We start from the raw sequence: 12,876 nt of genomic DNA on the forward strand, positions 1-12,876 counted from the left end.
GTTACTGCAAGGAACTTCGAAAGGAGAAAAAGGTCCTTTCTGGGATACAAATAAGAGAGAAGGACATGTGCCAGGTTGGTTGTCAGATTCCGTAAGGTACAGCTGTTAGAGAGCCAGTTACCCAGCAAACTAATGGACTGTGGCATCGCATCACTAACTTACAACTCTTGGCTTTCTTCTCAGCACTTAATTTCTCTTGTTAATCATCTCTTCATTGTCTTTGAAATACCTAGTTCACTACTACCAGGGTACCATTTGAAATGAACACCTTCCTCACAAGAAACAGCCAGAGACCTCCTCTGGATAAAATTTTCATTTTCCTTCCTCAATAGCTTCATTTATGGGAAATAAAGCTGTCTCAAAAAATATGCCCAGGAAGCAGCTCCCAGTTAACACATTAGACAGTCATGACTGAGAGGTACATTGGTTGGCCAGCAAGAAGTGGAACCTTGCACATAACTTAAACCCCCCTTTTTCCAAATGGCAGGCCTTATTCCCTGTCAGCATCTTCAGTCACAGGCTCACGGCAAAGCTGCGTGGTAACACTCACCTGAATTTCTCAACATCAATGACAGTCTGCTTTCTGTGAAGGTTTAATGCACTCTTGAGAGCTTTCTTACACAGTACAGGATACCGAGCTGGAGATTCCATTGCTAATGCTTAAAACCAAAAGGAAATTGAGAAGAAAATTACTGGAGCCAGACTTTCATCTCACTGGTCACTAAAGTACAGCATGATGCCTGCTTGTGATAAACAACTGCAAAGAGACGTGTTGAATGCCTGGGCTGGTCACAAGCTAGTGACCAGTCTACTACTTTCTTACTGTGCAGATTATCAGTGAGGACTGTAAGGCAGAAGCACAGTGCATTTCATAAGTACTCCCACTACTGTTTACTGCTGGTGCAGAAACCCAGAAATATTGCAGGGGAGGGTGTCTAACGTCAAGAGTTTTGTTTGTGTCCTTGAATTGGAAAAACTGACCTGATTGGAAAAACCAGGCAGGGGTTAGGATGCCAGTATAGTGCTTTCAAGCCCAGGTGTGTACTCTCTCAAGAGAGAGAAGTAGGTGTTCATGCAGTCCTACAGAATCACCTCCAAAGGTTTGCCATGGTACTTCTAAATTTTACTCATCTTCATTTGATCCTACTCTAGATTCTCAAGGAGGCATGACTAGGACTTTGTGATGAAAGCATGATGCAGTATAGAAAAGTGCTATTTACATATTGACGACAGTAAGTTGAAACTGTGTATCTATCTGAAGTCCACATCTTAAACCAACTTAAGCCATCGATCAGCTAGGGTAATCGTCTGGCCTCTGCCAGTTTGAAGCTTGTAAAAGCTTTTCTGAATAATCTTTTCCAGACTCACAACCTACTCAAATGTCTCAGGGTCCAGAAATGGAAGGATGTCAGAAATTTCTGGTTCATCATCCATGCAATACAGCCTTTCAAAATGCAGATCTCCTTATATTGCTGAGATCCTACAGCAGCTTTGCTTCAGGACAACATACATATGGTTATACCCGTTTTCTGGATGCTGCACAATATCTGATAACCCTGGTCTCCCCAAATGAAAAGGAAAGAGCAACAAAAGTTGGTTCATTACTTAGAGAACTATGAAAGCACAAATGCAGCCCTTACATGCAATAATTTCTAGTGTCTTGACCTCTATTTGTGGTTGCTCCCAAACTGACTCCATAAGGTTGTGGAGTGCTGGATCATTCAGTTTGGATCTTGCTTCAAATTCATAAAGCAGCAGCAATGTGTCTGTTGGGTCTTTAGCAAAATCTCCTACAGAAGAGACAGAATTACCTGAATGTAGTGATTCATTTTCTTAAAGGCACGTGGTGTTCCAACAAGGTATAAATTCTGCTTCCGACAGGCAGGAAAACCATTAAGGTACTCAGATTTCACAGTAGAGCAAGTGGAACTCTGAAGCAGGCTCGGATGGAAGCCTCAGATGTCCAAAGCAAAACCCCACCATTATGCCTCCCCCTCAGTAAAAACATCTGGCTTGTCCGTAAGTAGCTAAATTCATGCAACCACCCCAGGCAAGGTAACAGCCAGCAGGAAACCCTTTTATCATCTGCTTCAACACCCTTCAGCTGAGACAGCAATTCCATATGTCCTGTACTTTTCATTAATACAGTGACTAAGTTTAAGAGTTGCATGTGCTGAACAGACACACGCTGTCACTTACCTGTTAGCTTCAGAATTTTCCAGATCTCCTTGCACGCCTGGACGTGCTGAAGAGCCCGACTCAAAAGCTCCACCTATTTCACAAAATTGAAGAAGTTATTTTTGTCATAGCTCTAAAAGAGAAAGGAATGTACATGTCACAGCAGGAAGGATCTTTATACCCAGCTATAAAAGAAATTAAGAACCAGCCTAATTAGAACATCATCTACCCCAGTCACTTTTCTTTTTTCAAAGACCTCCACAATTCAGACAAAGCCTCTTCACACCAAGTATTCCATTGATCCAGAAAGAACCATCCAGGTTCTTATGAAAGATCATTTCTTTTACCTCCCAAGCATAATATAGTGCTACTGAGAGTGACAAACCCCTAAATCCCACACCACAAACTGCTGTGCATTGCACCCCACAAAATTTCTACCACAATCGCTGTACAGCAGACTTCCATGCTTCCGTCATAACCACTTACATCTTCCTTCATCTTGCCACAGTAAGTGCAGCACCCCAAAAAAGGATGCATGCTTAAAAAACCAAACATAATTGTGAGCCTTATCACAACCAGACTGGTTACTACTTTCAGCAATGGCATAATCCTAAAGATGCAGTAATTATCTGCCTGACCAACCAATGCTCAGCACCAGACTCCTTACAAAACATTTTAAGGTAAGCTTAAGTTCCTCTAAGGGAAGGTACTGCCATGACCTTTGGTTGATAGAGATCTGTTCAAACTCACAGAAATCTACCATTTATGATTGTCTGGAAAGCACGAGGTGCATTAATACTAATGAACTAGGTTCTCCTGCTTACATTCTTAATCTTCGGATGCTGGAGAGGGACTCTTTTATCAGGGACTGTAGCGACAGGACAAGGGGTGGTGGGTTTAAACTGAAACATGGGAAGTTAAGGTTAGATATAAGGAAAAAGTTTTCCCCTGTGAGGGTGCTGAGGCACTGGCACAGGTTGCTCAAAGAAGTGGTAAATGCCCCATCCCTGGCAGTGTTCAAGGCCAGGTTGGACAGAGCCTTGGGTGACATGGTCTAGGGTGAAGGCGTCCCTGCCCATGGCAGGGGGTTGGAACTGGATGATCTTAAGGTCCTTTCCCATCCAACCCATTCTGTGCTTCTCAATATCCTGTTCTGAGTAAAAAAACCCTAAGACTTCAAACTCAAAAGACAAAAAATGCTCCCTGGTACCTACAGCAGCAGTTACCTGAGCACTGCCCTACCTGTTCAGAAGGTGGTACTGATTGTCTCCCCATTTCCAGATCAACTGCAGCTGACATTAACAGGCATGTCTTCTGGGCAATTAGAACAGCTTTGTCCGAAGGACAAAACTGGGACAACTGAGACCAAAAACAGGGAAAGATAACGAGAATTGAGCCCATATAAAGCAATTTCGTCATGGAAAGATGATTGCTGAGTCTCTCCTATGACACTTTCAGTAACTAGTCATAACTATATAATCATACTGCAATTTTACTTGCACAATTACACAAGAAGATTAGATGTAAAGCGTGAAGCAGTGTTGGAGTCCACTCTCTACAAATACATACAAAACTGACAGTGTTGGTACAAGTTCTGTCTGGAGATTAGGGCTCGAGCATTTGATAGGTTTGTATTAATGATACAGTTTTCAAGGATCAGAATCCATTTATTTTAGAAAGTTCTCACTGAAGTCCAAGTTTCTTATGATATTTTTAAGCAACAGAATGTAAAGTATAACAACAAGTCAGATTCTTTGTGCTAAAGTACTCCGCCTTCAGAGCCAAGGAGATACCCGATACATAAATGTAAATTCCAAAGATCCGGGCAGATGACTATTCCTCAATCAGAGATACTATCAACAAGAATACGTACCTTGAATGACAGTAGGAAAAAATCCCTCATCTTTCCAGGGCAGCCCCTGAGCTGTACAGCCAAGTTCCAAGCTAGCAAAGACATTAAAAATGAAGGTTAGATTACAAATCTTCAGCATTACAGGTATGCCCATCCAATCCCCAGTTACAGGCAGTTCATTCTACAATTCAATGGGCAGTAAGGGGGCTTTTATTGCTCTCAGCAGCATGGCTTTTTAGGCACTGAAGAAAACCATTATTCTTTCTGTTTGCCTGATTTTAATTTACTTCTGTAACAGTCTTGGTAGTGAAGGGCTAAGAGAAAAATGGTGAACTCTTCAGAGTTGTATCATGGACAGGCACAATTCCTGTAGTGAAGGAAATAATGTATCAGCTCTCCCATCAGTCAGACCATGTGTGAGTCTTTGTCTTGAGAACTAACTTAAAACATGAGCCATACCAGACAGTTTCAGAAGTCAGGAAATGCAGCAGAACTTTCAGACTAAGGCAGGTGACAAGTTTTATAAATCTACTACATCCTTAAACACTTCTTTCTCCCTCAAGGTCTGGCTGAGTGGAGGTGGAGGGGATTCAGTTTAGGTTTTGTGAGTGCCAACCTACCAACTTTCCTAAACCAGTGAGCTTCGAGGACCTTCATGTCCCCTGTAAATTTTTCATCTGTGAAAGACTCAGCAAGTCTCTTGTGAGCTGCAAAAAATGCGTTCAATAGATCAGTAGCACCTTCTGAGCAAAAGAAAAACATTTCCAAGCCTAATAACTGCACTACAAAACAGAAGTTTCCAAAACTCCCATGTAATTCCTGGTGAAGAGTTATTCTTACAACTTATATCTAACATGCTTGACCAGAGAGGATATAAATACACCGAAAAGCTCCTCAAATAGCATTTTAGGTAAGATAGGTAAGGCTGCCAATAAGTTCTGCCTTTTCAAAGTTTACTGACACTGAAGCATAATGCAGAGGAGTTTTACTTAATTACAGAAAAAGTTGAGCGGTTTTAAATTGAATAACAGGTTTGAGGCCTTTCTGCAAGGAACCTGGAATTCATTCAATTCTAGCCTTCATACTCTCCTAGTTGCAGAAGGAATGGCAAGTGTATCAAAAGCTCCTACAATCTCATTGACTTACTTGTCCAAAGATCAGAAAAGATTTAGGGAAAGTAAGTCTTTCTTCTGATGGAGGAAAGGCCTCTGTAAAAGTCCTGTACCTCGTAAACAGACAATTCTTTTTCAATAGGCAGCACAACTTTAAAGAGGAAACCCATTTTGACCAAGCCTCTCCCACCATTCAGCAGTTTGCAGGTTTCTAGGCCTTCCAGGGCAACAAAAAAAACAAACCCAAACCATTACCTTCATTTAAAAAATGCTCCCTTTTGAACAGCAGGAACAGCAAAGTCACCACTGTCAATTAATGTCATAGAAAGTTACCCCATTAATTCAGTTTACAAAACCAAACTTCTTCCTTCTGTGGTAGCCCTGCTGCTAGAGATACTAACCTTGTCCCTGCCAGTGCACTCAGAGCAACAGACTGTCACTTGAGGCCACCCAGGTTGTGGCTTGTGCCCAAATATCTGTTGTTTGCATGCATGGCCTTATGAAGGATTAAAGGGAAACTGCCTGGAAGAAACTCTCCCTTTGCCTGACAGAAGCTCCCAAGTACAGGCTTTTCTAGAGTTTTCCCAGTACCAGCCTGCAAGCTTTCCACAGCAAAAACCTCTAACACTGAGATCCAACTTCACAGCACTGTTGAATCTCCAGTCTGAATTTCTACTGACTTCACAGGGAACCTGGACTGAAATAGGGAATGTAAACACTTGGTTGGTATGGACCTAATCATATAAGAAAATGTTCACAGATGGAAGAACTACAGAAAATGTAAAGGGAACAAAAGTGTACCCAAGGTCAAGTAAGTCAGCATCGAGTTGATATCTTCATCTCTAGGATGGAGGAAAAATTCAGGTTTAGAAATTGTTCCATTAAGTATCTTACAACAGAACACATTATTTATGTTGGAATACATCTCCATAACTATGGATATAACAATTCTCCCCCTGACAAACACCTTGGGCATTAGAAACTTTCACCATTTGAAGATGCAAGAGTACTGAAGGACTGATCTGCAGCAGTGAAGGTTGTTGTAGAAATGCAGTAGGAGATTTTGTCGGTGGTTGGAGCTGCAGGTTAAACTTCAAACCCCGCTGACACTGCACTGTTTCCTTAACAGTCAAAATGCTGCAGTACAGCTCTCCTAAGCTAACACACCATTTGCAAAGTGGCTGCTCCTCAGCAAGGGAGGTCCCGCTCTGAAGTTCTCACTCAGAACTTCAGAAAGATACCACATCCCAGTGTCAAAGTGCCTTAGGCCACCTTCCCCATCAAACACTCCTGACATTCTTACACATTAATGAAAGTTGGAAAGTCATCTGGGTGGACTTTTTACTAGCACAAAAACTGATCTCTTGTTTACTCTGCAAGAAAATAAGCCCAGCAAGAAAATATTACCTCATCTGTACAACATATCCACCCATCAGAAAATGATTTTGAAAATGGACTCACCTTTTCTCTTCATTTTCTGCCATGACCTTTGATAATGTAAGACGAACCAAACATCTAAATATGAGGAAAACAAGCACGGAAGAAACAAGACTTTTTTTTCCAACAGTGTGCTTTGTTCTAATTTTCCAGAAAGGATCCCACTTTTCTTCCATATGCTATCAGCCCACGAAACTCACAGAAGAATTCAAAGTGTCAAACTGAGAATATTATACTGTTTCTCACCCTATTGCCTTATTCTATAAATCACTTTATTAACCCATGGAACAGTAAGTAAATAAATGTACTTTAACACAGGTTTTAAGCAAATAAGGGAATAAATACATCTGTCACAGTATTTGCTGTTCTAAACATGATGGAGTATTTCAGTAAGATACTGCTCCATTAGATGATATAAACTGGTATTTTCACCAAATATATCATTGGAATCTCATTAGAGTTGCTGTTGCTCATCTGTTCACAAGGTAATCCTAAAATTCAGAGCAACCAATGCTGTTTGCTTCAGGACTTGGAACACTGGTAGATATCAAAGTTCAGGCTTCAGATACATCTGCATCACCAAAAAGACTGACAACTAATCTTTCTTCTACTGTTTACCACCTTTCTCAATATAATACAGTCTTTTTGAAAAGAATGCAGAAAAAAATATCTTTGCTTGTAAATACATTCAATTCTCACTTTAAAGCTGCAAATAATTGTCGGCAGTCTTGTAAATGTTCAGCCAAATACTCCAAAGCTTTGATAGCCACAACTTGCTGCTCATTCTGAAAAGAAATAAAAAAACATTCCTTGGATAAACTGCATTACCTCAGTTACTACCAAAAAAACCCCAAACCCCCAATTTCTACTCTACATTACACAACACATTTGAGTACCTTGGAAGCATGTAATACTTCAAAATGCATGAAATACATTGAAATACTAAAAGTAGGCCAGGTTAGAGCTGTCCTACTTATAGCAATAAAGCAAAGACAATGTTATCTACCTCTAAAGCAATTTGGGCAGCTAAACTCAGGAGGTTAGTGCCTGTGTTTTCCTCCCCTCTCAGCTTGTCTTCATGTTGAGATGACTTTTCTGCTAGCTTCCCCATTTCAATAACTGCTTCCACAGCTGAAATAGACATAGGAAACATTTAAATGTCTTTTTGTAGAAGCAACTGGAAGGTGTAAAGTTCCACTGCTTTAATGAGGCGTTAGCAATGACTTCTGAAAGGCTGTAACATTTTTAATATGAAAAACCAAGACAAGAAAACCTGACCACAGCAGCACTTCCCCACAATTACGTGTTTCTTCCTAGAAAGGTGCCAAAAGGCTTTTCAAGCTCCTAATCTAAGGAAACGAGGATGCCATACAAATTAAACTAGCTCACATCCTTCATTTTGTTCTGCTAAATAACTGTCACCAAAGACAGAAGACTTTCTCTAATACATTGTCTGGGCATGATCCCAAGCTCCCACATCTTGGCTTATAGCAAGTGTGCTGCTGCTTTTATGTTCACACTGTACTGTGATTCCCCCTCTATAGTATGCGAACAAATTAAGCTGTCATTAAAAAAATGTATAGAGAAGAATTACTTGGCACAGAATTCATCAGAAAATAAGTTCTGCACGTTACTCTGTGTTCTAAGACCGTAGTTCTTAATTTTCATTACTTCAGCTAAGATTCTCATTAAAATACGGAATAGCAGAACTCATTATCAAGAAGTATACGGAGATATGTCATGCTGGAATTCATCTCAGTAATTCATGTATTTTCTGGTAACTTCAGGCTCTACTTGTCCAGAGAAACTAAGAGCAGCAATAATGGCTCTGTTAAGGTTCATTTAGCTCAGCATCGGTTTTTTTATGTTGTATATGCACATATAAGAATATTAGAGCCAGTAAGTCTACAACGCTCACCCTGGGATGCTGCTATAGCTTCTGCCCATGAAAAGGTTAGAAACTTCCCAGCCAGAAGCTCCATCCACACAGTATCAGCAATGGCAATGGACTCCTCATATTATATATTGTGTGTACAAAGAATCCCACTGTCAGTTGAAATCTACAGCCTGACAGTTTCAGTGACTCTACAAACCCTTCTTCTAGCTACCCTCTATGGTGTTTTGTTCAAGATGAACAGTCCAAATCTGCTTGGTATTTTCTAATCTATTCAGGACTTCTGTTCCTCATAGTGAATTCCTTATTTTCCAAGTTCTACCTTTATTAGTATCTTTCTCCATCACTGCAATTTTATAGACACTGAATTTAGTAAAGATGCTGTTTGGATCACATCTCTCTGCTTCTTTAACTGCCTCTTTAGCCTATTCACAGAAGAGATTAAAGGAAATCAGTACAATGGCACTTAGAAATCAGTAATATAATTTGCAATAGAACAGAGCTAAAAAGATAAACAAAGTGACTTTTCAGCAGGGCCTGTTGAGGCAGGACGAGGGCTGCTGGGTTTAAACTAAAAGAGGGAGATGGATGCCGGATGTGAGGAAGAAACTTTGTACAGTGAGGGTGGTAAAATCCTGGCACAGGTTGCCCAGAGAGGTGGTGGATGCCCCATCCCTGGAGACATTGCAGGCCAGGCTGGATGTTTCTGAGCAACCTGGTCTAGTTGGAGATGTCCCTGCTCATTGCAGGGGTTGGAGTGGATGAGCTTTAAAGGTCCCTTCCCACCCAAACTATTCTGTGATTCTAAGATGAAGTCCCAATGACATAGTTACAAAAATAAACCCAACACAAATAAATCAGTATCTATACATATGCATGTACCTTGTCAACTTGTTTCAGGTGAAGATAGCAAGAAGCCATGTTCCTCTGCAGCTTAGCCAAGTTCTGATCTATCTGTCCAGGGGTGTAGAAACTGACAGAATAATTGTACCAGTGAAGAGCTTCGGAATAGCTTTTTGCCTGGGGAATTACAGCCAAACAAACAAACACCCTTACTGGGGTGATCAAACTGTCTAAATTAGGATAATCAAATATATTACACTGCAAGCTTTCTCCTAGAAGAGTGATCTACAGGTAACATTCACTGTAGAACTGCCCCTTTACATCTTCCTACTCTTCCCTTATCCTGTGGCCATTCTCAAAGACAGGACACTGGAATGAATGGGTCATCCATCTGACCCAGAAAGGACATCCTTAGGACTAAACACAAAATAGAACTACAATTTCAAAAGTCCTCTCTGTTCACAATACAAGGCAACTGAAACTAGGAGAAAAAGACAAAAATGGTTATCCCATTTAAATTGAGAACTTTGATGGTACTCTGCTGGACATGGTACTCCCAACTATAGTTCCAATTCGGACAGAGAGTTTAGTCTGAAAGAAGGAGGAAAGAAGCTGTGTCATCAGCAAAGTTCCTTCATGATTACACAGAGGAGAGGTAATGACATGGTATGTTTTGTCTTTATATTCAAGAAACAAGCATGTGACAGAAATACAAGAGTAGAACATGAGCTCATCTCCCCCAAATACTGAAGGAATAAGAAGGTATCTGGTTTTGAATAACTGAACTTATATACACTCACAAGAAGAATGTACATGAACTAAGATACAATGTGAGCATCCAAAACTACTTTACAGAAGCTAAAAAGAAAATCAATGTACAAATAATAACAGCTCATGGTCCTTAAAGAAGCAACCGACCACCAGAGAGTTAGAAGTGTAAAACAAACAGCTCAACGTAAAGAACATATTCAGGTTTTTGTACCATTCTCAGAGCAGAACCAGAATGCTGGGCTGCACAGGTTCCTTGGCTGATCAGTTCTGGTCATAACTGTTCCCAGGTACAAACCTAAAGATGAGGCTACCTGAAACTTGATGTTGTAATGGAAAACAGCACCCAGCTGGCTGAAAATAAAACTACTGCCAAATGGAACAGGATTCTTAGTAACAGTTTGCACTCCCACCAAAACCAGACACACCAAACAGGTCAGAAAAAGCAGATCTTCATTTTCAGTCATACAAATAACGCTACTGTTTGGTCCCAAACCTCATAATGTTTGGCAGCCATGTCCCACAAGATGATGTGCAGCCGGTTCAAGGCTTCAGGCAACAGCTGTTTCCCAGTATAATAACCTGAAAAGATACTGCAAATCATCACTTTACAAGAAATTTTAAGAAGCACACTGAGAAGCAACTAAGAACTCTCTGAGAAAGACTGTCCCACAGCCTACAACAACCTTGTAACAGTCTTTCAAGGGGGACTACAAGAAACCTGGAGAGGGGCTTTGGACAAGAGCCTGTAGGGACAGGCCAAGGGGAATGGCTTGAACCTGCCAGAGGGGAGACTGAGATGAGCTCTTAGGCAGAAGCTCTTCCCTGTGAGGGTGCTGAGGCGCTGGCACAGGGTGCCCAGACAAGCTGTGGCTGCCCCATCCCTGGCAGTGTTCAAGGCCAGGTTGGACACAGGGGCTTGGAGCAAGCTGCTCTAGTGGAAGGTGTCCCTGCCTGTGGCAGGGGTTGGAGCTGGATGAGCTTTAAGGTCCCTTCAACACAAACCACCCTGGGATTCTATGATTCTATGATATAATAAAGAAACACCAATCCAGCAATAGTTCAGCCAAGACCCAGTGCTGCTGCTGGGGAAAATCAAAGAAACAAATAAACCAAAAAAACAAAGCCACAAACAAACAAGCAAACAAAAAACCAAACCCACACCAATACAGTGGGTAAAAGAAAACTGTTCTCATGCTTGAACAGTGCAAATGTAGCTCTTGCACCTCCCTGGATGTTATATAAAATAGTCTGATTTCCAGCAGATCTGACAGTCAAAAATATTACAGTGTTACAGGTGCAAGAGACCTGAAAAAGGAACTGTTATTTAGGTGCTTAAAGAAGGATATGCAACATGGTTTAATACTGACAGAAATACATTGGGCTTAAGAGACAAAGTATTAACATTACACAGAACTCTGATAAATATTTCTAATCCCACATGTATCAGCCACACACAGTCTACACTAAGAAGGAACAAGACTGAGCTTTACCATGACTGTCATTCATGATGGAAGTGGAGAATTGCAGAAGAAACATAACGGAAAACAGACACAAATAGAAAGAAAGACGAGAATAAGCCAAAATAAAAGTGAAAATCAGAATTCAAGATTTCAGTCAACTAAATCCAGCTTTCAGTAAACAGCTGCAAAAGATGGATACAGACCTATAATAATTTCTTCAACCTTCTGCTTAGCAAGCAGCTCTCTGTTACTCTGCAACAGGAACTCGATGTGGAGCAGGGTAATTCTTCCATGGTTAGATGAAGATTCAAATCGTTCAGAAACAGACTTCAGAAAGTCAAAACCAACTGATTCCCTATTCACACAGATGCAGTTTTAAGAGGCTGCACAAGAAGAGCTGTTAATTTTCCATTCTAAAGAGTAACATATTCACGTCATTAACACTACTGGCAATCACACAGAGTGAGTTAAGGTGTGAATTTACTGCAGTTCATCTATTTAGTTCTAACTTCACATCAGCACACACTTGTTTCACAGTATTCATGAGAGTTTACTCCTCACAATGAAAGAGTAAGAATTTACTGCAAGATGGAAGCATATCCATAAGCAATCATGATGGATCATTCAACAGTGTGAAATGTCAACCTCAAGTTGTTTTGCAGGAACTTGTTCATCCTTACACTGTTTTCCAATTATTCTAGGACTCCTTCTTCTGTGAGGTTTTATTTAAAAAAAGCATCAATGTATAACAGATGTTCTTTGCTTATAAAAGAACATCATGAAGCCCAAATAGTGTGTTCACCCCACTCAGTGATGCTCTCATACCTTCCATGCTCCAGCAGCAGTTTGGCAGTATTCAGACAAAAGTCTAAAGACATCTCATGGTGCAGGCATTCTGCAACAGCTAGACAGAAAAGAGCAGTAGAGATTACTTATCAACCTGGACACTTACCTGCTCAATTTACCATTTACCTCTTACAACTTCTTTGGAATAAAACCCCCAATGTAAAAGTTTTAAAACCAAAGGAAGATTAAAGCATGTCTATAGTGCTTTGAGTTTCCTTTCACTGTACAGTTCTTGTAGTACTACAGAAAGGCGACAGACTGAGAGCCCAGGAATTCTGTCCCTGTGTCTCTTTGAACAGGAACAGCAGAGGCATTAGTAGCACAAACTTTTGCCTCAAGCTGCTTTCCATCAAAATGACTCATCCTCATCCAGCAGGAACCACTTAAGATTGAGGTCAGTGCTCACACTGCAATGGGAACTACTTAAGCCTAATGCCTTTAGCATCAGCTGTAAAATTGAGTGGTGCTGATAAGCAGGTATCA

At 40.7% G+C, this 12,876-nt stretch overlaps 1 protein-coding gene across 1 annotated transcript in view; it reads right to left on the reverse strand.

Moving 5' to 3' along the window:
• The window catches only part of TEX11 (testis expressed 11), a 29,691-nt gene that overhangs the window by 3,710 nt on the left and 13,105 nt on the right, over nucleotides 1-12,876 (reverse strand). The window contains exons 12-24 of the mRNA XM_080624687.1: nucleotides 12,373-12,451; nucleotides 11,751-11,902; nucleotides 10,581-10,666; nucleotides 9,356-9,493; nucleotides 7,279-7,364; nucleotides 6,604-6,657; nucleotides 5,944-5,984; nucleotides 4,651-4,737; nucleotides 4,052-4,122; nucleotides 3,421-3,537; nucleotides 2,200-2,272; nucleotides 1,641-1,790; nucleotides 551-659 (exon numbers count right to left, since the gene is read on the reverse strand). Coding sequence (XP_080480813.1) covers nucleotides 551-659; nucleotides 1,641-1,790; nucleotides 2,200-2,272; nucleotides 3,421-3,537; nucleotides 4,052-4,122; nucleotides 4,651-4,737; nucleotides 5,944-5,984; nucleotides 6,604-6,657; nucleotides 7,279-7,364; nucleotides 9,356-9,493; nucleotides 10,581-10,666; nucleotides 11,751-11,902; nucleotides 12,373-12,451 — 1,243 coding nt within the window. The remainder of the gene's footprint in view (nucleotides 1-550; nucleotides 660-1,640; nucleotides 1,791-2,199; nucleotides 2,273-3,420; nucleotides 3,538-4,051; nucleotides 4,123-4,650; nucleotides 4,738-5,943; nucleotides 5,985-6,603; nucleotides 6,658-7,278; nucleotides 7,365-9,355; nucleotides 9,494-10,580; nucleotides 10,667-11,750; nucleotides 11,903-12,372; nucleotides 12,452-12,876) is intronic.

This window comes from Psittacula echo, assembly GCF_963264785.1.
Source record: "Psittacula echo genome assembly, chromosome: 8".
NCBI classification, from domain to species: Eukaryota; Metazoa; Chordata; class Aves; order Psittaciformes; family Psittacidae; genus Psittacula; species Psittacula echo.